The 27,154-nt window shown below is 36.7% G+C and overlaps 1 protein-coding gene across 3 annotated transcripts in view; it reads left to right on the forward strand.

Moving 5' to 3' along the window:
• The first annotated feature begins 5,688 nt into the window (after positions 1–5,688).
• Positions 5,689–27,154, forward strand: part of Sp1 (transcription factor Sp8) — a 34,333-nt gene continuing 12,867 nt past the window's right edge. For 2 of the 3 annotated variants that reach the window (XM_020942111.2, XM_020942113.2), the window contains exon 1: positions 5,728–6,857. In XM_020942111.2, the coding sequence (XP_020797770.2) occupies positions 6,744–6,857 (114 nt within the window). In that variant the 5' untranslated portion in view covers positions 5,728–6,743. Of the gene's footprint in view, positions 6,858–27,154 lie in introns of all 3 variants that reach the window. The other variant, XM_020942112.2, reaches the window with a different exon arrangement.

The following is a 27,154-nucleotide window of genomic DNA, read 5'->3' on the forward strand; positions in this document are numbered from 1 at the left end:
AGAGCAGCCTCTAGTTTTTATATACTCCTATACCTAGGTGTAATGGCTAAATCGACTCGTCTGGTGATAAATATATTATTTTAGACAGAACTTAGACTTACAAATAAATTATTTCTAATTAAAGAAAACGGAAACCGCAATAGTTTGTACTCTTACAACACCCATAAAAAAATAATAAATAAATATTCAGTTATATAGATTAAGCTACCCAAAAACCGCAATAGTTTCCTTTCCGATGACTAATCGAAACCCTCATAAATTAAAGCCAATTCCCATTCATGTTTTTTTACCATAAATCAAACAATTCTAGCAAAAGTTCTTTCTAATATATATTGCTTTTTTTTTGGAAATTGTCTTTAATTTATTCCGACTCTCTCTCTCTCGATTATATCATCGCTATATGCTAATCAATTTCAGCTAAACTGTGCAATTAAGTGAGCGATTTTTAATTGAGATACGAAGTCATCAGCTAAAAGTAAAAAACTAAAATTAATTTGATGGCAAAAATCCAACCGCGATGATCGGGGAGCTCCTGTCGTCGCCTGTCATTTGTGGGTGTTGCAAAACAATTTAATTCAAAAAAAGAGCAATAAAAAATGAAAGAGAAATAAAAAATAACCCAAAAGCATAAAGGGAGAAGGAAGAAAATCGCTCTCTCTTTCTCTCACACAAGAGTGCAATTAAAAATTTAATTTTTAATTAAATGCATAAAAGTCGCGACTTTCAACGACTTCAACTTCAACTTTATTGAGGGCCATTCAGGCGGTAGTGGGCGTGGCAATTAATTGAGGGCAGAAGAGGAGAAGTGGGAGGTGTGGGTGATGGGGGGAGGGGGGGGGGGTTGGTGGGTGGCAGAACCTTAACGAAATTGCAAAATGGTTTAATTAAGCGAAGCGGAGCGAAAGCCAAATGTCTCGAATGGCTGGCAATAAGAGTGTCATTATAATTGTTGACAGGCACACTGAAGGAAAGTGCAAATCATCGCCAGGACCTCGCCAAGGACCTCTAACCCCCCTTCCCCCCCCACAAAGAAATGCTTCGGGTAACGCCCCAAATGAAGTTGATAGAGTAACAGAGAGAGGCAGAGAAAGAGAGAGAGATAGACAGAGTAAGAGAAGGGGAGACAGACGAATTCGTGCAGTGCGTGCATTGAATTAATAAAATTGTAAATAAAGTCGTGCTCAAAGCCAAAAAGGAAAATGGCAGCTTACAGGGAAAACTCACAAGGAACTTGGTAAATTCAAGTTGAGTCACTGAAAGGGTTTTTAAAAAAAGTTTTTATGCTAAAGTGTAGCAAAAGTTCATCAAGAAAGATGTATTAGGAATGTATATCGAGGAGATATATCGAAAAATATATTACATACTTTTGTATAGTTTTTAAGTGACTCTGCTTAAAACATAATAATAATCATATCCGAAATATCATACAGTTTAATATTTGGAACTTTTAAATATCGAATATATTACTCTCAGTCATAAAAACCTATATAAATAACAATAACTGATTTGGTTTAATATTTTAAAATTTGAAATATCAACAAAGATCAAAGTCAAATAATAAATATCGATATTTTTGATAAAAAAAAACACCAATTCAAAAAGCAAATGTTTTACTGTACTTAAAACTTTTGTATTTAAAACTTCTATAAAACTAACATTTGTAAAATAGTATTGTTTCCCTTTCAAGATAGTTTTTACTAAGCGTAGGCTCTTTTATATATATATAAATAAAATATCGGTTATTTATTATTTTTTTTTATTATTTATATTTAATTATTTTTATTTATTTATTTATACTAATTTATTTTAAATTAATTTATGTAATTATATGTAGAGCTTCTGGTCAAATATTGCTTCCTTCTTCGACACAGTTTAAAAAATTAAAAAGAGTATATTGATTTATCATTAAATTATCGATTTATATATCTACCCTTGAATTAAATATCGATAAATTATCTAAATATCTATATTTAAGACCACGCCAGAGGTATATCATTTTAAAACATACCTTATTAATTCACTTAATATGCTTTTAATGTTATCACTCCATATATTATTTAAAAAAAAATCTGAAATGCTAAAATCTATATTTTAAATAATATTCAAAAATCGAAAGTAATTACTTAATTTATCGATAAACTCTCATACCTGGTCCTTACCGTACAACACACACATGCAACTGTATCGAGTTGATGTGAGGCAATCAGGGCCACTCAAAAAAGGCAACACAATGCCCAGAGAGGTAACCACCCACAAGAGGTGGAAAATGCGAAAAACCTGGGGGGGGGGAGGGTAAGGGAAATGCGTGCCCAAAAGAGATAGAGAGAGAAGAGCTGGTTAGAAAGAGAGCTCCAATCGAGTACCGAAAGCTGATTCGCCCACGCAAAATCTCAGTAAAAGAGAGAGAAAGAGACGGTTGCGAAAATTCCAGAAAAACTACAGAAAAATTGTGGCAAGGAGGCAGAACTGGGCTAACAGTTTTTGGGGGATTCCCCCCTCTGTAATCAGGCATCTCTTTAGCCTTATCACTCTTTTTTTTGCCCAGCTGTTGAAGTCGACCGCAAGTCCATGGCCATGAGGAGTCAGGAAGTCGCTTGGCCTTGCCTGGAACTCACCACTAACCACTCCTCTCCCACCAAAAGCCACCCACCTTCTTGGCTTAATGTGTTGCATTTATCCTGCAGCCATGTCGTGAGTCGTCTGGCTCTCCGGTTATTTTAGCCAGAAAACCAGAAAGTTAACAGAGAGAGAACTTTGCTGGGTAACTCCCAGGGCTAGACACGAGAAACCTAATTTCTGGCAAGGCACTGTAAGAAAAATACCCTATATAATATAGTTTATAATGAAGAGTTTATAATGAAATAGTTTTTCATAAGATTTAAGCTTTCTTATTTGCTATATAGGGACCTTGAATTTCCAAAACTAACCCCTTTCAATTATATAATTATGAACCACCTTTACCTTTTGACTTTAGGTATCATTTAAACAAACTTTTCCCGCAGTGCTAAAGAGTTTCCCGGGGCCAGGCGGTGACTTGTGCTAGGCACACTTTCATGTCCACATCCGCGTCCTCATCCTCATCCACGTCCTCGTCCACCTCCATCGACACTCTGCAGTTGGACTTTTCAGCTTTTTTGCCATTTCGGGCGGTTTCCAAAAGGGGCTGGCATTTTTCGGCTGCTTGGGCGTTTTGTTTGCATAAGGCGGTGGTGCGGTGTGGTGCGGTGAGGGGCGGTACCGAGGAACGGTACCGGCGGGGTGTGGTTCAATTAGCCGGCCTCTCAGGCCGCCCCAGCTGCCTGCCTCAACTGCCACAACTGCATCAGCCCAGATGCAACAGTTCGGGCGGCACAGCTTCCAGCTGTGGGAGGCCAGTGTGTGGCACGGGTTAATCTCGGCGGACTAATGCCCCGGGGAGGTAGGGAGTGGAGTGGGGCAAGTCATAGGTGGTAACCATATGTATCCAGAGTTATGTAATGTTACGCGACAGACTACTGCATTTTATTGCAACGCCCTTTTTCTTTTTGGTCAAGCTTAACCATGAACTTGAAGATTTTTGAACTTTAACTGAACGATAAGAAGGGATTTTTATATTATAGATTTTAGAAAAGAAAGAAGAAAGAAATCTAAATTAACATTGGGCATTGGAATATATAAAATATAGTACAACAAATTTGTATTAAATAAATAAGCCTCTCTACGAAACGGAATAAAAATTTTCCACAACAATCAATTTTAAATTAGGCCTATTATACATGATTTCTGAAACCTATATTTTTTTCTTGCCTTTAAATATTAAAATTGGCTGGAATTCTGTTTAAAAATTGTATTAAAATAGCTTTAAATAATTCCCCATGATATTTACAAATAAAAAGACAAAGAAAATCACAAGAAAACATTGAATATGCAAATGAATATGAATAAAATTGAATATATATAAATTTAAATAATATTCATTTTATATTTAGAATTTTACATTCACAATTGTTGTATGGCAGCTATATGATATAGTAGTCCGATTTTCAAAAAAATGTACACAAAATTCTAGATTAATATAAAATGCCTATATATTAAATTTGATTAAAATCTATTGAAAACCGGAAAGTTATACATTTTTCTCATAATTTTCCGATTGTTCCTATGGCATATATATATATATATTCCACCGATTCACCATGCTCCGATTTATATAATAGTAAAATTATATACACGAATAACTCCTTAGTTTCATTGAAATAGCTTTAAATGTGTTCCACAACAAATCTCACACATGCGACATATAATTCCCAACTGGTTCTAACATCCCCGGAACGAAGTGACTGCTGCTAGCCCAGTCTGAGATATGTGCTGTGTTACGAAAGTTGCAAGTCATTGTTTATTAGTGTTCAAAGTTAGTAACTGATTATACATACTTACTGGTCATAGATACTTACTGATCATAGTTACTTACTAGTCATAGATACTTACTGTTCAGAGTTAATTACTGATCATATTTACTTACTGATCACAGTTACTTAATGCTCATAGGTTTTACTTATTGATCAAGGTTAATTACTAATCATGTTATAAGGTATAACAATTATCATAAAACAAATTGAAAAAAAAAGGCACTTAAATAGAAGAACTTAAGAGTTTCCTTTTTGTTTTGTGTTAGTATCTGAACATAGTTTAGTAGATCACCTCATTTGCTTCCAAGCATTGCAATAAATTAATCAAAAACTATCAAAAATCTTTTTATATAAAACATAGTTCAAATCCGAATCGATTGTGTCACCTTAGTCCACTTTCGGGGTGAAGCTTGGGTGAAAATGCGCTGCAGCAACCCTTACATAGCTTTCCCTATCTAACTACGACCAAGTTTTAATAATTTTCCGTAAGGCTGACTAAATTTGGTTTCGGTTAATTCGGTTCTTGATAAAAAACAAAAAACCACATGAATAACAAGCAGGTCGAAAGGGGTAAGGAAAAGTAAAGCAACTCCCCTCTCTACCACCCAGTAACTCCTTGTCGGTTAAGCCCTGATAACGGTAAGCGATAAGCCCGAAAACTGGAAATGGAAAACAATTTGTCATTTTGCTGAGCGCGTAGAAATTCGCTTCCATTTTTTTGTTGCTGTTGTGTGTTCTCTCCTTATTTTCATTACTCGTACTTTTCCGCCGATTTTCAGCAATTCCTGGAAAACAACAACATTTAATTTAAGAAAAACATAGAAATGCTGGCTGCATTTTCTGCTTTAGCACGCGATGGGAGCGAGTGAGAGGCACGAGTACGAGCGAGATGCAACTAGGGCACGTGTCGCACTGTGTGTCTGCCTAACCATCTCGCTCGCACAGCGGCCATCGCTCTAATTATAGGTTAGGGCGCTGCGAGCGAAAGACAATGCTGCCATTGGCCAGAGTTCACAGAAAGAGAGGGGGCCGGAACAACGGGAACTGGTTTTTTCAGCCTTTGGTTTTTATGAATGAACGGAACGCGCAAGAGAGACACGCTACGCTGTGATGGTGGTGGTGGCTGGCTGGCCATGCTGTCTCAACGCTTGTCTCGCTCGCACGCGCCATCTTTCGGTTGGGGAGGAAATTATCGCAGACCGGATGGGCTCAGCGACTATCTCGCTCTCGCTTTGGCTATGGCTCTCCCCCGAAGCCAGCGGCAGCGACGGTGGCAACGGCGGCAGCAACAGCAAACGGCAACGGCGACGGCGACGTCGACGAGCGGCCAAGCTTTTTGTTCGCGTGAAACAGTTGCAAGCCTTTGAACGATCAGCGACGACGGCGTTACTTTTGGCGCGGATACAGCAGCGAAGCGACACTTTTCCGTTGGCCCTCGCAGGCGCCTCCTGGCTCAGAAGCACAAAACAGAAAAACATAAACATAAACATAAACAGTAAACAGTAAACGAAGCGGACAGAGCGACACAAACAACAAACAAACAAGCATAATCCCGAGCATAAACAAGCAGCCCGTGGACAGGCGACACCGGTGGCCAACTTCGTGAATTTTTTGGTTCGACATTCCTTTGATTTTTAATCGCTTACAAATTCAACTTTTTCATTTATTTTTTGCCTGTGTTCCTTTCAACGAGTAATAAAAACCGCAAAAAAGAAATCTAATTAAATTAATAAATATAAATCAATAAATTAAGCAACAAAAAACCAAACGCAGACGAAAAAAGCAAAAACAAGGCAACCAGTGACAATAAGAGCAGAAATATAAAGAGACCCAGCCGACGGCCTAGCAAAAAATACATAAAATAAATAAACAAATAAACGAAATAAAAGTAAAAGAAGTGTTTCTAAAGAAAGCCAAGCCGACGGCTTAAAGATACAGATACAATTAGAGTTACAGTCACAGATACGGATACATCTGAAGCACTGCTGCTGCTGGGACTAAATCCTTTTTTGTTTTTTTCTGTGTGCGTATTGTGTTGTGCCGTGCTGTTCTTTTGTGCCTGCCAATCCATTGTCCCCCTCTCTGTTTCTCCCCCAAACAACAACCAGTGCGAGTGTCCTGCAACAGCTAAAACAACAGCAACAAAAAGTCCAAACTATTTGAAAAAATATCTCAAAAACGAATTTAAAAAACGTATATAAAAATAAACAGAGCAAAGACACCATCATTGTGCGCCTCAAGTTGACAGCACCGCAAGCGATAACTGCAACGGCCGCAGCAGCAGAAGCAGCAACATCAGCAGCAGCAGCAGCAACAGCAGCAGCAGCAGCAACAACAGTCACATCCGCAACAACGATGCTCACGGACATGACACCGACGGCCGGCCAGCTCTACGGCTCCCAGATTCCGGCCATGGGCATGAATATCTCAAACATCGCCACACATTTGCAGAAGCCACAAGTTAATCCGGTAAGTCAGAAACACCCGAGATCGATATCGATATCGGTATTGGTATCTGAGAGATGCAAAAAGTATCTCATGGGATTGGGCATTTCCACTTTAGATACCTTGGACATTAAATTTGTTTAAAAACTATAGATATATATCGGTATCTGAATTTATTTATAAACTGCCAAATAATGAGCATTATTCCCAAAGAGATTATGGGATCAAAAATATCTTATAGGTTGCTATAGATCGATATCAGTATCAGTATCTGAGAGGAGGCAAAGTATCTTATGAGGCAATCTCAGTTGGGCATTATCACTTTAGATACCTTGAACTATGAATTTTCTTTATTGAAATACATTTCAAAAAATAATAGAATTTATTTTATTGAAAATAATAATCCTTTATTGATAATAGGTTAAAAAATATCTTTTAGGGATAACACTTTAGATACCTTGAACTACTAATTTTCTTATAGAAATTCCATTACCATTACCATAACATTTAAGCAACCAAATAATACCTCCTATTCCTTATGGAATTATAACATTAAAAATATCTTATAGGTTCTTATAGATCTATATAAGAAAGTATCTATATGCAAAAGTATCTTATACAGCAAACACAATTGGGCATAATCACTGTAGATACTTTGAACTTTGAATTTAATAATATGTTAATAGAAAAATCACTTTAAAATAATATATTGCATATATTTTAAATGATATAATATAATATAAATAATGCCTTCTACAGATACTATTACTAGCTATATTCCAGTAAATTGTTTGGTTTTTCATAAATATATCTTGTAGTAAAAAGACACATTAGCTAACCCCCAAAAACAGTGGCAAGTATCTTTACATTCTTCCACCAAAGCAATAGCAAGTGCCTCAAATTACACCCACTTGTCCGAAAATTGAAACGGAAAACCGATCCAGCAAAAAAGTATCTCAAAGACACACTCTCGTGTGATCTCACTGCGCCGGCGGGGGCCAGGCATTCTCTCTGAGTCAACTCTCCGTCTTAGTCATGATTTGATGAATGCATCCCACAGATACTCGCAGATCGCAGCATAAATCATTTCTCGCCTCGAATGAGCGTGGCGAATGCAGTCGCTACAAAAGTATCTTACCGATACTATGTATACATATTTGCAATTTAATTCGGTGGATAGACCCACTTACACGGCATTACCTTTGACAATGGCCAGCAAATAAACAAAACACACACACACAGTTGTTGTGGCGCTATACGGATGCGGAAATGGATAGGGATTTTGGGATTGGAATTGGTATTCTTGAATTCGCATCCCGGGGATGCGATTCACGGTAGCGCACACCTTTTGTCAGCCGCTCAGCTGGACTCCCTGCCCGCAGAGTCGATGATTGAGCCGGGGAGTATCTAATGCCTGGCCTGGTGAGAGATACAAAAGATACACAGATACACAGATACATAGATACATATATTCCTGCAAATCGATTGGATGCGGCTTGTTCAGTGAACGCTACGGCTTAACAGATACGCACAGGCCGCAGATACAAAGATACCAGGTAGGCGCCGCAGTTTTTCTTTTTTTTTCGGGTTGAAATCAATTATTCAGGCTCACTCGAGGTGTGAAACTAACGATGGAATGATGCGAGTCTAGGATTTGCTTCTCCTATTATTATTATGATTTTTTTTTCTGCTCTAGAGATCGTATTTCCACACAGATTTGTGACTTTTCGACATATTCCATTGTTTTGCGGTGGAAGCAAACACTTAAAGGCTGAAAATCGCAACACCAGCTAATGCCATAATGATCTTTTGGCCCCGATCTTTCCGAAATTCGCTCATCATCAGGCCTTTGATCTGGTCCGAAACTAAGACAGATTTCCGCTAATGATCAATGATCATTGATCATCTCATCGGGGGCTTCGGGGGCCCAATGCTCTCGATTTCAATTAGCAATAAGGGGGTTATGTAAGTCCCTAATGCATAATGTCTGTATTTAGCATTAGATAGTGGCATAAGGCCTTTGGAAATTAAAAAAATTGTCTTTAAATATAATTTTCCAGAAGTATTTATAGCTGAAAAACTTGATATATATTGAAGCCTCATTGCTAAGTTTTTGAGTAACTTGAGATTGGCTTATGAAAACATGAATCGTATTAGATTGTGACATAAGGTCGTTGGAAATTAAATAAATTGTCTTAAAAAGTATCTTTCAAGAAGTATTCATAGCTGAAAAACTTGTTAAATATTAATGCTTCACTGTTAATTTTTAAAGAACGCGAAATTAGTTTATAAAAACATAAAACGTATTAGATTGTGGCATAAGGTCTATGGAAATGTAATGACTTGTATTAAAAGTTTGTTTCAAAAAGTATCTATAGTTAAAAAACGAACTAAATATTAATGCTACACTGCTAATCAAGCAACTTGATATAAGTTTATAAAAACATAAAACGTATTAGATTGTGGCATAAGGTTTTTGGGATTTAAATAAACTGCATTAAAACTAACTTCCAAGAAGTATCTATAGCTGAAAAACTTGATAAATAATGTGACTTAAATGATCAGGCTTTAAGCAACTTGAATTAACTTTATAATAACATAAAATCCCTCTTAAAATGAGCTATATTTTTCAATTAATTTCCCATTCTTTTCTGTCACTTTATTGGCCAACTTGCAACGATCAAACTTGGTCTTTGTCCTTGTTGCATGTGTTTTTTCTTTTTTAGCGAATTGCATGACACTTTTAATAGAGTCAGCAACACCGAGTAGGCGCAATATGATTGAGGCAATATGATTGAGGCCCCCAGTATCTCTCCCTCTCTCGTCCCCCTCCCGTAGAAGACCTGCCAAAGTGCAGACGCCACGCATTTGCGTGAGGCCATAAAAAATGTTTTCTTCTTTTTTTTATTTCAAAAAACCGCAGAACGAAACGAGCTGAGCCTCTGGTCTCGGGTTTTGCTTCATATCTGCATATTGATGGGGCACAGGGAGACAGAGAGAGAGATACAAAGAAACCACAGCGAGTGGGGACCGAGAAACGTTTATTAAAATTAATACCACATCAATCATTTAACAAACGCGCCTGTCGGCCAAGTTCAAAGCCCAGTCGGCCCAGCGACTAGACCAAGTCTCTATACGAGCCATCACAGACGAAACTGCTTAAGAAAGTTACACATGCGCATTGGTTTTAATTAAAAGCGTTTAAGGCATCACAAAAAAAATATAAAGAATAACAGCAGCAGCAGCAGGAAAGATGATAAATTACCGAGACAAACTGAAATTAACATTTGTGTCTGGCAACATAAAAGCATAAGCAAAAGCAAAAGCAAAAGAACACACAGTATGCACAGATCCACAGAAAAGCTCAGCTAGGGATTATTGAAAGCCGCTGTTAAATTATTGAAAATCATGCAACAATCCGTAGTCGTTTTTCCCATGAACACAGAGAGTGTAGCATCAGCAGCCTCATTTGTTCAGTGTTCGGCGCAGCTCTCGTCGGCATAATCAGCATAACAAAAGGAATTAAGCAATAAAATATTAATGAAAATACACTCGCACTCACAAAGCGGTAAGATCGCCGCGTCATTGACTAATTTGTTTGTGGTTCTCTGCGGCTTCTCCGGCTTCTCCAGCTCCTCCGGCTTCTTTTCTCCGCGTCCATTGCCAGGCGCCAGAGATCTGGACAGCGGGGAGTGGCCAGCGGTAGCCGTGACAGGCGCCCCATAGATAGTACACTAAGAGAAATTCTAATACTGTTAGGGAAATCTCATAAAAATTCAGGGGGAATATAGATTTTAAGTAATATTATATATAGCTTACAATAGGAATTCTAGGACACAATCTTACAGAATTTAACTTGAAAAAGATAGATAGTACACCAAGAGATATTCTAACAGTGTTAGAAAAATCTCATAAAATATATATTCATTTATATTTTAAATAGTTTCCAGGAGAAATATTTATTTTTATTAGGATTTTATGTAGCTTACAGTAAGAATTCTTGACACATTCTTACAGAACTTAACTTGAATAAGATAGATGGAGCGCCTAGATAGTTAATAACTTTCTTAGAAATTATTAAATATTTTTCTTAAACATAAATTAATAGGTTATATAGCTTCCAAGAGGAAAATATATATTTTACCTTATAATTTATTCGAGTTTTAGTAGGAATTCTTGATACATTTTTACAGAATTTAACATAAATGTATATATATATTAATTAATAGTTTATAAAGCCTCCAGGAGAAATCGATATTTTAATTAATTTTTTTATTTTGCTTAAAAGAAGAATCCTTGATACAATCTTATATTATTCATCTTGAATAAGCCACTTGAATATAGTTAAGAATTTATTCTTCTTATTATTGCATTTGTTTTAAATATTATTTAGTGTTTTCAAATAAAATATGGGTATTTTGTAATTAAAGTATTATTTAAAATTTTTTCTAAACTTCTGTATGTGTTTTAGATTTAAAGATGTTTATTTCCTAACTTTAGTTTCATTTAAAAATTGTTTTAAATTGTTTTCAAAATCTTTTTAATGTATACATTAACTTTTTTCTTTGAAATGATAAAGATATTTTTTTTTTGTAAAGGAAAAGGTTTTTTTGAAACTATTAATGAAATGAAATGAAATGAAATTTGGCAATCTTAAATAAGAGCCTTAATATAATAATTATATCATATTTTTATTCAATATTTTTCAACTTTTTAAGAAAGAATTTCAAGCAATTTAAAGTCAATCGACAAAGTATTAATAATCACTTCTTATAAATAAATATTTATAAACAGTTCAAGAAGGAATTTCAAATAATTAAAAGTCAAAGAAAAGTCAAAATCTTTCTATTAAGAATTATTTGTATCTTTGCTTGAAAGAATTTTAATTGGTTAAAAGTCAAAAGATAGACTATTAAAAATACCATCTTTTTAATAAATATTTTTAAACATTTTTGGAAAGAATTTCAATCAATTTAAAGTCAAAAAAAAGTCTTAAATTAAATATTTACCTAACATCTTCTAAATAAAACCTGAAACCTTGTTTAAAGTTTATAATATTACTAAAAAATTCTTTATAGAACAATACCCCCTAGTTTTTCTTAGTGTTCTCACCTCTTTTGGCTGCTCGACATATTTACTTAATATGATTTGGCTTAATGAATGCGCCGCGGCATTGTGTCTGCCCCCTTTGCTACCCTGTATCCCTTCCTGTCCCCTCTTATTCTCTTTTTTTTTTTTGTTGTATTCCCTTTTTTCCTAGTCTGGGCATTTTTCACCTTTGACAAAGGCTGAGCCCGACGCAATTAACTTGCGTCATTTGGAAAATTAGTTGGCATGATGCTGCAAAAAAAAGAAAGAAAAACGGAGTGAGTAGGGAGAGCCAGGAGAGCGGGAGAGCGGCGGCACAAGGTCGCTGTTCAAAAGCGCCGCTTGAAAAGCATTTTTCAATTTGGTTTTTCCTTTAGTGTTCTTCTTATTTTGTATTGTATTTTTCAATTACACAAAGACCACGCACCAAAAATTCGTGTGCTGGACTCCTCTGACTTGGCAGTTTCCAGCAAAGGAAAACCAATCTGTCAGCTCGTCAATGGGTGAGAACACGTTGCGTATACGCAACGCTCGAAGCCACAAAATAAATTGCATAGGAAAATGGAAAAATATGGAAAAAACTGGAAAGAAGGACCCTGACCAGAATTCGATCAATGCAAAAAGCGACAAATAACTCAATAAAAATCTAGATAATGGCAGGTGATTTATATTTATATATATGGGATGGAGAGTTAATGGAGTTTGATTGGGGAATTTATTCATAATAATTTGTATTAAAAAGACACAACAAAATGTCTAAAAATTCGATAAAAATTTAGTTTTATGAAGCCAAAGGTTTGTTTTTCTGGAAAATAAAATATGGTGAATACTTTGAGCTGCGTTGTTAAATGCTTTTTGTTAAATATAACCCTTGGGGGTAGGGTGAGGCCAGCACGCCTCTAGGGTTCAGTCTGGATAATTGAGATTACAACACGTGTTAACTGCCATTCAAGTACCGCTTTCCCGCTTTTCCCGCTCTCCCCCGCATGTCCCATACTCGACAATGTAATAAACAATTTAAATGCCAAATAGAATTTATGCAAATTCATTGCTCCCTCGCTCCCTCTCCCCCACGCTTTAAGAATGTTTAAAAAATGCTAAAACTAATTAAATATATTATATATATATATTATATATGTATATATAAATTGTGGTTAAATAAAATACATATCCCCCCCTTTCTAATGAATATGAATATGAATTTGAGTGCACAGGGGCCCCCGAGTGATTGACTGGACTGACTGACTGACTGACTGACTGACTGACAGAATGACTGACTGCCGGCCAAGCGCATATTAGATGGTCGAGCAATTACCAGCAACAGCAGCCACCAACAGCAATCACTCAGTGCACAGAGAGAAAAGTGGCAAACTGGGTTTAAATATAAGTAAAAATTAGATAAATTAAGGGGGAAAATATCTGGGAGATATAGGAGATCTAGGTCCTATGGAATCATGAATATATTTGGAAGATATAGAAATAGAGAGAAGAGACAATATCAAAAACGTAAATAATATTAAAAATATCCAAAATATACAGGAGATAAAGCCTTACAAAATAATGCAAATGTTAAGAAGATACTAAAATAATGAAATGATTATAAATCCATGAATAATAGAAATATCTAAAAGATACTAGAGACCAAAACCTTAAAGAACAATGCAAAAATGTAGTAGATACTGGAGATCAAATCTATACGAAATTATATGATAATAAGAAAATTCTTTTATTTTACAATATAAAACTGAAAATATCTAAAAGATCTACGAGATTAAACCCTGACTAAAACAATACAAATATCTGAAAGATACAGGAGATTAAGACCTTACAGAATAATGAAAATAAGTAGAAGATCCCCACTAGATCAATAATGGAAATATCTTAAAGATTAAAGATATAATATTGATATAATATCTAGCAAGATCCACAGATCAAGGCCTTATTAATATGGAAAATATCAGAAACATAGTCGAAATTAATCAATTAAAGAATAATGAACATATTATAAGATCCACGAAATCAATAATAAAAATATTTAAATGATGAAAGATATAATATTGTTATAATATCTAGAAGATTCACAGTGCAAAAGCTTATATAATATTAAAAATATCTGAGAGATAATGAAGATTAGTCTCTTAAAGAATAATGAACATATCTATAAAATAAACCATATTAGGGATTTATATATTAATAAAAATATCAATAAGATTTAGGAGACATAGCATAGACATTTTTCAATCTTTGATCTCATATAGTAAATGTTCTTTTTGTTTTCTGTGTACTGAATGGTCTGAATGCGCCTCTAATGAGGCCCAAGAGAACTGAGGGCCCGAGCTTTACACTTTACCCCTTTGAATATATATATAAATTCCCCCATTTTACCTGTGTTCCCCTCTGTTCTATTATTCAGCGACTAATTTGAACTGACATCGAATACGCGGCAGGTGACAACCGCTGACAATTGGTAGGAACCTCCTGATGTACAGGGCACCCACGCGGTGCAACCCTCGGTTATTTTCACATTTATCATGTAATACTTAGTTTAACTCAAAGTGAGACTGGGCTTGGTAATTAAATAAAGTGCGGAGACAATTTGTAATATGAAATTATAGAAAAAAGAGAGACGATGTAGTAGGTGCCAAAGTCATTTGGTAATTGAAGAGAAAGGTGTTAAGGTAAAGGTTACTCTAGTATTTATAGGAAAATATATCAGGGGATAAGAGAAGTTAATAATATTAATTGATATATGGGTTCTTTATAAGTTTAAAAGAATATATTTACAAAAAGTAGTTGGAAAGTGTATTTATATATTAATATATTTAAAGGTTTATTGTTTCTTATTTCAAACATTTAATACAAAGATTTAAAAGACAGTTTTATCATTTTATATTCACAATTTGTTCCAGCTTCTTTTAATACCAAGCTGTAAAAGAAATTTTAACCATTTCCCTTACCTTCTCCGATTATTCCACATTAAACCTCTTTCCTGCTGTTACCTAAACCCTCTCCATTTTGGCTTAATCAAAAATCCCTCAAAGGAAAGAAAGGGAAAGAAAACTCAAAAGAAAAGCGGGGGTTAAATGAATGCTTAGGTATTTTGCCAAAGGTTGCAATTTTCATCTGCTTTTCGCTGGCCAAGTGCAAAAGCGACGATTGCACAAGCCGCAAAAAAAAAAAACAATAACTTGTTATAAATTTTGTTGACACGAAGTCAAAGCGCTTGAGCAGCGTTGATTTGAATGCAAGTTCATGAGTTAATCAATTTTAATGCCCGGCACGGCATCGGCATCGATCGATACTAAGATACTTGAATGCCTTTGCCCGTGTTGTTTCTGCCCCCTCCTCTCCTTGAGCAATCAATCGATCCAGCCTCGCCTCGAACAGCCATCGAATTGTTTGAGATCGTGTTGTAAATTTTCTGCTCATACTCGAGTAAAGTATTTTTTCAACTTGGTGACGGCAATGGGCTTTCTGCCATACCTGAACCAGGCCTTATACGGACCGTGGACTCCAACTTCGACTTTAGCTTTGGAGTCGATCCGGCCAAGACATTATTTATTTATATGTATTTTTTATAAAGCCTTGTATAACTTGATAAAAAAATAAGAAAAATACAAGAAGAAATAAAAGCAACGAGGCACGGAGCAAGCACAAGATTGGGTTACGTTTAAAAGTTTTGTGCGCTTGCAGAATGAAATGATTTATGGTCTGAATTACAGATAATTGTGATAATCATACCGAAAAGGTACCGGGCGCAGTTCGCATTCGCAGATATTTTGAGAGCGAGAAGTGGTTTGCTTCATTCTTTTATCTCTTTTTTATTATTATTATTTTTTGTTATTTTTTTTTTGGCCACGGAATCGATACAGAAATCGGTGGCCAAGAAAAAAAAGGGTTAAGACGGCCATATAAGTTCCAAAAAGGGGATGCGTGTCTAAAATGCATAAAGGATTTCACATTTCGAGAGTGAAGGAAGCCACGATTAAATATGTGTCTCTCGAAATTTTTTGGTGAGTCACATGGGGAAATATATAGAAATATATGTATATAGATATATTATAATTAGGATTATTTTGCTGGTTTTCATGTGGTTAAATCATGAATTGATTGTGCAATCTGTTTTGATCAATCAAAGTTTATTAGATACTCTTCTTAAAATTATTTCTTTACTTTTAAAATGTATATAAATTTTATAGATTACTAAAAACTGCTGAAAATATAATACAAAAAGATCATATTACAATTATCAGTAAATAATTAAAAGGAAAATATATTTCTCTAAAATATCTAATTTTATATCTAAAATGTATTTTGATTAAGCTTTATATTTCCTTCTAAAACACCTCTAAATTCCTGCTTCCAATTTTTTAATTTGTTATTCCAATCTCTCTCATATATCTTGATAGTTTTACGTAACTCCACAACTATATCTTCGATCTTCATCTTATTTTTGAGTAACTTCTCTTCCGGGATCATCTTGACTTGTTCACACCAAAAGAGGAATTTGGGAATATATTTTAGACCAAAATTCCCCCTAAGGCTGTGCATTCTGAATAATAAAAATTGTTGCTAATTTTTGAAACAAAACAATAAGAAGAGAAAGAATGAAGGGAAATAAATGAAAGGAGGACAAAGAAAGGAAACTAAAGCGGAGATAATTCCAACACACATGAAATGAAATTATAGAGAAAGAAGGGCGCAGATTTGTCAGGAGATTTTCGGCTCAAGAGCAACTTAACAAGGCACAAACAACAGAAGACGTTAAGATGAACAGCGTCGCATACATTGTGTGTGTATGATGATGATGATGACGATGATGTAGGAAAATATATATATATATCCATCCGTCTCTATATGTTATCCCTGAGATGCAGTTTGTTTTCGTTACGGCTATTTAGTGCTTTGGCCCGTTCAAGCGCCTCGCCTTGGTTTTTGAGTTTTTGTCAGTTTTTGTGAGTTTTTGCCAATGTCTTTTGGTTTATTTGCTTAGGCGGCTTAGGACGAAAATTCCATGGGGGGACTTATCCTCTCCTTTAGAGATACATATACCTCATCCCAGTGGAACGAACCCTCTTGTGTGTTTGCTGTGCATTTCACAACTTTTTATGTGGTCATATTTCTTGCAAGTGCTGAAGTGTGCCCAACTGACGAGAGATCTTTGGGATCTCTTCTGCCTTCTTTTTTTTTATGTATTTTGTATTTTGTATATATATATTTTTTTTTTTATTTTTTAAGGGGGGTTCCCTGTCGAATGACAGGAAACGAGCGCCGCCGAGCCGTAAAACGCTCCAACTTCTCGGCATATTTAATTGCCGTTAGTTTTTACACTCGCCAGCGAATATCTCAGCGAGTGTCAAAAGCGAACGTTTGCTGGGTCAGCTGATTTCCCGCTTTCGCCTGATTTATGTCATGGCTTGTGTGATTTACGAGGCAATGGGGGAAGGAGGAGCTTACATAGGTTGTGAGGTTTCCATTGCATCGAATTGGATTGGGAGAGATCCTATGGACAATAGGGATGCCCTGCAATATCGGGATTACTCGCTGCATTTACTCGCTACTCGTTAAAACACGGTAAATACCCACAACTCTTTCAGTTTTCAAGGTTACTCGATTAATTTGTATTATATTTAAGGGTTGATAATGTTATATGAAGCCTAGCCTTATCCTAGAATTTTCGATTTACTCGCTGCTCGTTAGCTTGTCCATTTTGTCCGTTAAAGCAGACTTGATACCCATAACTCTTGGAATTTTTAAAGTAAGCAAGCTTATTTAGAAGAATCCAACTATTATTATATATAAAATGACTCTATTTTAACAAATCCTCTTACTTATATTGCTTGTCTATCCAGGGTATTGGATACACCCCTCTTTTCTTTGATAGCTGCCAGTCTTTTTGGGCCCTTTTCATTCTCGTCTGTCACCACCCGCTCTCTCTCACTCTTTTTCTTTTGCATCTAAAAGAAAAATCTGAGGAAAATCTCTGCCGCACGGCCAGCTGTAAATATTGTGTTAAACATTAAATGAAGTCGTTAAAATCGTTTAATGATGCACTCGTTAGTCAGTCGCGTTGACAAGTGAGCCTCTACCCCGTGACTTTCTTCTGCCTTGGGATTCTTGGCACTCTTGGCTGCTTGGCACTCTGGCGCGTCGAAGTCATTGTGGCATGACCACAACGGCAGGGAGACGGGGGCATGCCCCGCCCCCGAATGTCGGCTGTTGTCAAAAGGAATTGAAAGGATGTTTGATGGCATGCTAAATTGACAAATGCATGCAAAACACTTTTCGGCTGCCGCATTTGCGCATTCCGCCTCATTATTCATAGCTAGTAAAAGTATCTCTTGTTTTGCCGCTGAGCTCTGAACGTTGCAAGTTGCTTCTGCAAGTTGCTGCTGCTGTTGCTGTTGCTGCTGCAAGTTGCTGCTGCTGTTGCGTGTAAGTTGCCATGCAATTGCCACTGCATTGCCCACTCCACTTTTATGCTGATGTTCTGGGGGCAATTAGCCCTTTCGGTTTGCTCTCTGACAAAGTTCTTGTCCGTAATTGTCCGTTATGGGGAGTTTATGTCCGTAGAATGAGAATTTTAAGGTATTTTGAAAAGAATCTGTTGTTTAAGCATTTCTACATCCATTTATATAATATGTATAAAAGATGTGTCTATAGGAATTATGTATGTATTATGAATTATGTTCATCTTTTTGCCTGGCCATTGTCTGGCTGCAACAAGTGTTGCTGCTGCTGCTGTTGCTGTTGCTGCTGCAGCTGCTCAAAGTCAAACTGTGGGTCTTGCTAGTCATAAGGTCAAACTGCGGGGCATCATCAGCACTGCAGCAACAACGGCAAACCTGAGGAACAGCCATAGCAACGCAGCAGCAGCAACAGCAACTTGCAACGCAGCAACAGCAACTTGCAACTTGCAACATTATGCTTAAGTGCTGCAAGCGCTTCGTGCTTAAAAGCGCGCGACACACATACATTGGCAGGGCGAAACATTGTTGCCGTTGTGCTGCGCCCGCCAGCAACATGAGTTGCTGTTGCTGTTGCAAGTTGCTGTTGCTGTTGCTGCCTGCTGCCTGCTGCTGCTGCCTGCTGCCTGCTTAAGATGTATCTGCTGTGATTACCACCAAGCGAGCGTGTACTTAAGCATTTTATATGCTTTTTTATGCCATCTTGTCCTTGTGCAACATCGCGAAAGAGCCGGGAATGGATGCTGGCCCGGCACTCTGGAGGAGTCCGAAATTGGGTTTATAACTTTTGCGGCAAAAGGCGCGCGTTGAAATGGCGTTGATGATGTTCATGTTTCATGTTTGTGGCTTGATGAAGCGCAACGATTATCCGCAGCAAAACAACAGCAACAACAACGGCAACAGCAACAACAACGGCAACAAGCAACAGCAACACGGGCTGTAAAAATATGCCACAAATTGATTGATTTGCCACGGCACGAAGCTGAGCCAAAGACGCTGGAAACTCGTTTCAGTTTCAATTTCATTTTTTTAAAGGCATTTTCCCCCCTTTCCTTCCTTATTTCCCTTTGCCATCAAACGCACACACATACACAAAGTGGGCGTTCTTGTTGCTGGCGTGCCAAAAACTATCTGAACAATTTTCCTTTGCTTTTTACTTATATTTTGTTTTATATTTATTTTGTTGTTGCTGTGGTTGCTTTTCTCGTTATTTTAACATGGCGACAAAATATGCAAAGACCCAAATGCAATTGAAACGCAACGAAAAAATTGTGCAACGCCTACTCGGCAGCTCAAGTATTTTTATTTTTAGTGTCCCTGGCTTGTGGGGTTTCGATTTTATTTTTATTGCGGAACTGCCACACAACAATTTCCCAATTGAAATGTGTACGCGAAAATTGTTGCCGCGTTGCAGTTGCAGTTGCCCGTTTGACAAATAAGTTGCATGCAAATAGCTGCAACAGCAATTGCCACTGCAACATCAACGGCAGCAGCAGCAATTTGTATGCAATGAATTAAATTCCAGTGCACACAAATTTTCTCAATGGCAACTGGCAGCGGGATTTTCCATTGATGAAAATCACCCAGCTCACCTTTGACCAACTGGGTTGTTTGTCAAGCAGCCTGACAGCAGCAGCAGCAACCAGAAACCAGGAACGGAGCATCTTGCCACAAAGCAGCATGCAACAGGAGCAGAGCAGAGCAACACTGGTTGAGAATGTCTTGGAAAATAATCAGAAAATTAGACAAACGAAGAAGAAAACGCAGAAGAATTCTAGAGATGAAGATCAAGTATTTAAAGAGCACACTTCAAAGTTAGGAAAAAGCTAGGAATTTTAACTGAGATATAACCTATAATATTTGATATATCTAAACAGATTTTATTATATATTTTTCTCTGGCTTATTTTTTAAACTTGGACCCACTGTTGACTGTTGACAAATTGTTGCTTTCAGGCAGACTACTTGCTTGTCCGACAAATGCAATTAGTTAAACGAATTTTGAGACGAGTCTCGGTTACGCTCGCTCGTCCATCGAAAACGTTTATCAGCATCAGCAAATTGAAAACTCAAAAAAATCTCTGTAGAGTTTTCCCACATTCGTCAGAGACAGAGAGAGGGGGGGAAAGAAAAGCTGGGAAAAAGGCCCTCGGGGGCCAGCAAAGTCAAACGCCAGACTCCGGCTGTCTGTCTGCCTGAAAATTGTGGGTAATTTTCGGGGTTACCTTCGCCCGGTTACATTAGCGTGTGTGCAGGTTGTAATTTTCTACTTTGCGCCTGGAAAACGAGATGAGACGAAACGAGAGACGAGTGGAGAAAGTTTAGGGAAAAAGTCAAGGGAAAATCTAGCCTGAAACCTGTTAACTGCCCACCAAAATCGAGTGATATTACATGTATAGCATCTCCTCTACCTATCTATATATATATATCTGTCACTTCCTCTAATGTTATAATGAGCTACAATCCGATAATAATCGTCCAACGCCCGACTGGTGTTGTGTTGCGTTTTGTTAATTAGCCATTTAATGCCCAATAAAACGAGGCAGTCCGTGGCAAAAAAAAATAATAATAACAAAACAATGGCAATGCCATTAGCCAGAATCCGATTCGGAATCGGAGCCACAAAACACGATTTTTGATTTATTGAGTCATTAAATAATAATCATAATTTTCTTGTTTAGCGGCTTTAAACAGACGCAGTGACTATAAAAAGCCATAAACACTATGCCGGCTACAAAAGAGATTAAAAATGAAGAAATATGAGAATAAAAAAAAAGGAAGATTCAAAATAAATGCCAAATATTTGTAAATATTATTTAAATAACTTTCGGGGAGATTTGATTGATTATGCGCTTGATTTTTATAATGAAGAGAATATGTATACATATATACTAAGAGAAGAACAAACCTTAACACTTCCATTCCCGCATCTATCTACTTTACACCTATGGAGGAGTACCCATGGAGTTGCCTCCAGTCAAGTCGATTTATCAAAAGAATATCTCCTGGCTGGTTACATCTTCAGCTTTGGATTATGAAATTAAAATTTATAAAGACACTAATCGATAGACTAGAGCCGGCTAGCCGTCATTAATCAAAGTCAGTCCGAAAGAAATGCCCACAAGCGTTACTCATCTTTGGTGCTTTTGCTCTAAGACAGTGTCAACTCAACGCGCTATAAACAAAAAGCTACAGAAACTACAGAAAAACACGAGTTGACAACGAATAAAGAAATCAATAAGTCAAATTGCCAGTTCGACGATGTTCGGACATGGGCATTTTCATTATTTATTATTAAACGAATTGGTGCAACCTTAACTGCCAAAGCAATTGGCTACCGGTGTTCTGTCTTCCAGTCTTCTGTCTTCCAGTCTTCTGTCCCCTGTCTTCAGAGCCCTGTCTTCTGGCTTTTATATTTTTTTCTTACCTTTTTGCCAGCTGCCATCTTCGACTCCTTTTGGGTCGCCAGGCAGATTGGCAATGCCGAGTGCCATTCGAAATGAATATGCAAAAGAGCTGGGCCACTGCGAGAATAAATAAATAAAAAGGCAAAAATAAAGGGGGGAACGACGACCGACAAAACCGGCAGCATTTTGGAGCTGCGGACCAGACAGCTGGACAAGCCCTCTTCACAGCGGGACAGCGTTTCGACTCGACCAGGAGAAGGTTGAAGAGGAGGCGGTTGAGGAGGAGGAGGTTGAGGAGGAGGCGGTTGAGGAGGAGGCGGTGGCTGGAGGAGGGTCAGACCCGGAGACCCAGGCCCCATGCGCTCTTATTTAGCTAATTTAAATGAGCTGCAAACAAGCGGCGATGAACGAATTGGAGTAGCACCGAAAAAGGGATGCTCTTAGGGAACAATAAAAAATAAAATAAAAGAATAAATAAAAAAAAATAATAATAATATTAAATAAATGTTCTATTAATATATTTTTTAATTAAACAATCATTTATTGATCTATATACTTAAATAGTGGGAGAAATAAGATTATAAAAATGTTTAGTAATCCAGAATCTAGTCTGCCTTTAGTTAGTCCGGGAATACTCTGAAAAAGGTGTTATTATAATTTTATTCAAAGTATTTTACAAGTATTTTTATTTAAAACAAAACCACCTTATTTCAATTTCATTTAAATTTTGTATTTATTAATAGATTTCAATGGAAATGTTAGATACTTTTGAGTTTATTTAGCAAATAGCAAACAGGTTCGAAGAGATATAAAATAGTTTCCTGAACAAATTAAAAAATATATAACAAAATTATAAAACCTAAATAAGTTAAAATTATGAATATTAATAAATTATTACATAACATAAATAATAAATATCTTAATAAAATACTATATAATATAATACAGTATAAAGACAATACAATTAATATATAACAAAATAAATAAATACTACGTAATATAATATACTATATAATATAAAATATAAAAACTCAATAATTATTGCCAGAAAGGCAAAATTCATCAAACAATTTTCTATTTTTTCTGACATATATATGTATAACATTTAAATACTATTTAATAAATTATTATATTATACAAGAAATCTCAAAATTATTACAAGAAAGGCAAACAATTTTCATCAAATAATTTAATACTTTGAAAGACAAATCAATATTGTATAGTTTTGATGAAAAGTGTGCATAAGTAAATAACACGTATTATTTTATTAAGTAATATATGATGATTTTTTTATATATGTATAATTAATAATGAAATTAATGTATATATACTGTCTTGAGTGTGAATATTTAAAGTTCCACAAGAAACTTAACTTGCTAAAATAAATTTCAAGATTTTAAGGTTTTAAAATTATTTAACTCTCTTAAATCATCTTAGGAGAAGCTCCTAAGAATAAGTATTCCTCAAATATTTATTCTTTCCCATCATATTAACAATAAAGAGTATTTATTAAAGTGTAATCCCCCCAAAAAAGGCGAAAAGCAAAACACTGAAAACCGATTTTATGGGATGCGTCTTGCAATTTATCAAACATTTTCGGGGAGGCAGTAAACGGGACACAAACAAATTGATTTGCATAACCAATTATAAACACATTCCCCAGGAGCAGGAGCAGGAGCAGGAGCCGGAGCAGGAGCTGGAACAGGACCTCCTTCCATCCATCTTGCACCTTCACCGCCTCCTTGGATTTGTGCCTCTGTTTCTGTCCAAGTCTTTTGTTCAACACAAATTGTCGCACTTTAGCAGAACAACAAAAGCCAGAAGCTCCCAGCAGGGGAAGGTGGAGTTTTCTCTCATATATATTCTATAGGAGAATTTATATAGCAATATTTTTCATTTCCAATTGACACGAACCGCATTTTTGTCTATTTATTTAACCATTTTAGTTGCTCTTATTTGCTTGGCTAAACTGACCAGAATAGAGATATGGGGATAATGGTTACGAATAGGTAGGATAGGATAATGGCACCCGATCGGGGTGGTATTTAGCTACTTAACCGTATACTATATGTGTGTATTTATTGCGAATTGTACGCTGTAAAACAAATCTGATTGCACATTGTACAACCATTAAACGAGTCACGTCATCTTTGGAATATGAACAGCAACCAAATGGTTTTTCACATGACACAAATGCATTAGCCAAAAAGGCATTCAATGGTTTAGTTTAAATATTACAAATTTACTAAAAACAAGTTTACTGAATATATATCTAATATATTTAAAGGATACAAGTAAGTTAATTATAATAACTTTATACGCTTTGCAATGAGTGTTTCTTGCCTTCATTTTTGACCCACTTTGGGTCCTGCCTAAAGAAAGCAATTTTCTTTTATTGTTAATACCAAGATTTTTCCTACTATTTATTTGCATACGTTCAAGTAGGAAAACAAGAGAGGTAGGTGAAGTGTTTGCTGTAGCCCCATCACTTATTAAACACTCGTCACTTTTAATTAAAAGTCGCCGCCTGTTCGAGAGAGAGAGAGCTCCAGCTCCTTGGCCAAAGAACCGACTATTGGCCCGGGTTTATTCCCACCAGTTAGCCAGGGAAAAGTGGGGAAAAATGAGGGGGAAAAACTACTGCAGTCGAAACCAGGGACTGCAGCTGCATGCCACTGCAATTTGCAATTACCACAAACACGCGGCGCAGGAACAGCAGCAGCAGCGGCAGCAACATCGCATGGCAAAAGTTTTGCAATTAGAACACTTTTCGCGTGGTTTTAATGATAACACATGGGTGGGGGGATGGAAAACCCCCTTCCCCAGAGGGGGTTTGGGGCACCCCGAAACGAGTATGGCGCAGGCGGAGGGGCGTGGCAGGAAACTAGCTTTTAAGTGTGTCTGCACACAGAAAACGCGCGCGTGAAAAATTTTAAAAAAAAGGAAAGAATTTTGGAGTGGAAAACATTTGTGGGGATTTTCTTTTAAAGGAATATTTTTTGTGGATACTCTTTTGATATTTAAATGATATATTTTATTAATTAAATTCATGTATTTCATTTCATTTTCATATTTTTCAGTTAGTTCTTAAGAGCTTAAACCTCAGTTACCAGAAAAGTATTTCTACCGTTTGTAGAAAACACTTTTTAAATCTAGAAAACTTTATTTAAAATCTTAAATAACATACAACATTAATCTAAAACACTTTAAACAATTCACAACCATGAAAATCTAGAATCAAAACCATTTTCTAGTGCCCCTATAAATCATGTTTTGTTAAAAAGTATTCATAAGCAATGTGCCTTAATATCGCACGAAATTCGTGAGAAAAACCTTCCAAGGTTTTTTTTCGTCCTTTCTTCCACGGATTCTTGCTCATTCGAAATCTGTTATTTTAGGCCTACGTTTTTGGCATAGTTTCGGAATCAAGTGGAAATATTGTTGGTGGCTTTTTGTCCTGCCATTGTCTCTGTTGTCCTGTTTAGCCTTTGTTTCTATTTTGTGTGGTCAAGTGCCGCAGGACAATGGACAATTGTACATTTTGGTCACTGTTTTTACAGGAACACTCGCTCATTAGAGCGCAGATTTAGAGCAAATGTCCTTTTTGTTGTGTGTGTCCTGTGTGTGTGTGTTTTCTTTTGCCACTAAATCAGGCGCTGGGGAACACGCATTAAAGGATTTAAAGGATCATCGCCGTAGCGCTCTCTTTCGCTCGCTCTTCGGGTGATATCCTGCGGCGATAATCGTTGCCAGGATCATGGAACTTATGCTCTCTCTCTCACTCTCTCTCTATTGCCTGGCTGCTCTTTAATTTGTTACAAAAATTGCACATTTCGTTGTTCGCGACATGGGGTCGGGAATCCGTGTCCTTTTTTTCCCATCATCTCAACGCAGCATCCCCTCCCCTCTCTCTCTCCCCTAATTTTGCTTTATATTCCTGTATGGCCATCCATCACCGCCATTTGGCAGTTTCCTCCTCCCTTCTCTCTCTCTCTGTCTCTAGGTTTTTTCATTCATCCCAGTGGCCTTGACCTTTGTCTCCTACTGCGCCATTTCAAGCATTTAGCGGCTCTTAGTGCCAACCCCCTCTCCCAGTGCCACCCCTTGTATCTCTGTCTGTCTATCGATAATTTGCTGAAAAAGTACAGTCAACGCGGTTAGAACTTGTTGAGACTTGCTTAGTTATCGGGGGATAGGTTAGAAAAGATTTTTAAGATTTTAGTAAAGTAAAGTTAGCTTCACCAATTTATAGATTTGTTAAAGAATTTATAATGCCTTTTCTGTAACTGGAATTTAAATACCTAGTGTTATTCCCATACATCTTGATTATAATTTAAATACATAAATTTATGTAATATATATTTGCAAGCAACCAAGACAGACGGAATCAATTGTCTTGCTATAAATATCAATATCAATATCAAGTTGGCTTTCAATCAAACTCATTATGCTAATGAAGACACACAGCTGCACACGCCTACACACACACAGCACACTCATATAATAAATACTCATACAAATACCATCGATTTCGCTGGATGACTAAGTGAGTGAGCGAATCGAACCCGACTTGCGATCGATCGATCGATCGAGCAAACTTGCTGTGGGGCTGCTTAACCAACGATCCAAGCAACTTAGTAACCAACGAGCCAACAATCAATCCATCCATCCATCCATTTATCCATCCATCCAACCATCCAGCCATCCATTCAACAATCTAACCAAGATCTCAGGAGGGGAGCCGTTGGATACAACATCATCATCGTGTTGATGATCGTCAATGCCTGACCATCGACATGAACACCGACAGCTTGCGGCGACGTTTAAATTTGTTCATACTATAAACAAAATGAGCTGAAGATTCTATCTGTTCGTGTAAATATTTGTTAAAATTAAGCTTTCAACTGAAAAGTTTCAACAAAAATTTTCATATCGCATAATAGCCAGGGCAGGCCTCTCCATTTCCCCAGACACTTTGTCTCGTCACATATTTCATATATTATTTTTTTGTAATCTATATAGTTTGATATGTGATATCTGATGGTAGTGATAGTTGCTGTGAGCTGATTGATGCCAGAGATCGGTAGATCGTTATACCTGACAACGATTAGTCTAATAGTTGGTAATTTCATTTTGATTTAAGCGATTACCCAGGCGAGTGATCATTAGAGATCAGAAGCCATAACTTGGGAAAAGGCACACAAATCGCGCCATTGTTGGGGGCATTTGCTAATTTGTCAGTTAGATTGTAGCCATCGGTGGGAGTGATCACAGTGATCACCGATCTCACATGTGGACAACAAATTATATAGGTTTTAATAGGGCTGAAAGTGTTGACAAGAGATTGACATAGATTAGGT

Source organism: Drosophila serrata, unplaced genomic scaffold, assembly GCF_035046125.1.
Source record: "Drosophila serrata isolate PLE 108 unplaced genomic scaffold, ASM3504612v1 contig_340, whole genome shotgun sequence".
NCBI lineage: Eukaryota > Metazoa > Arthropoda > Insecta > Diptera > Drosophilidae > Drosophila > Drosophila serrata.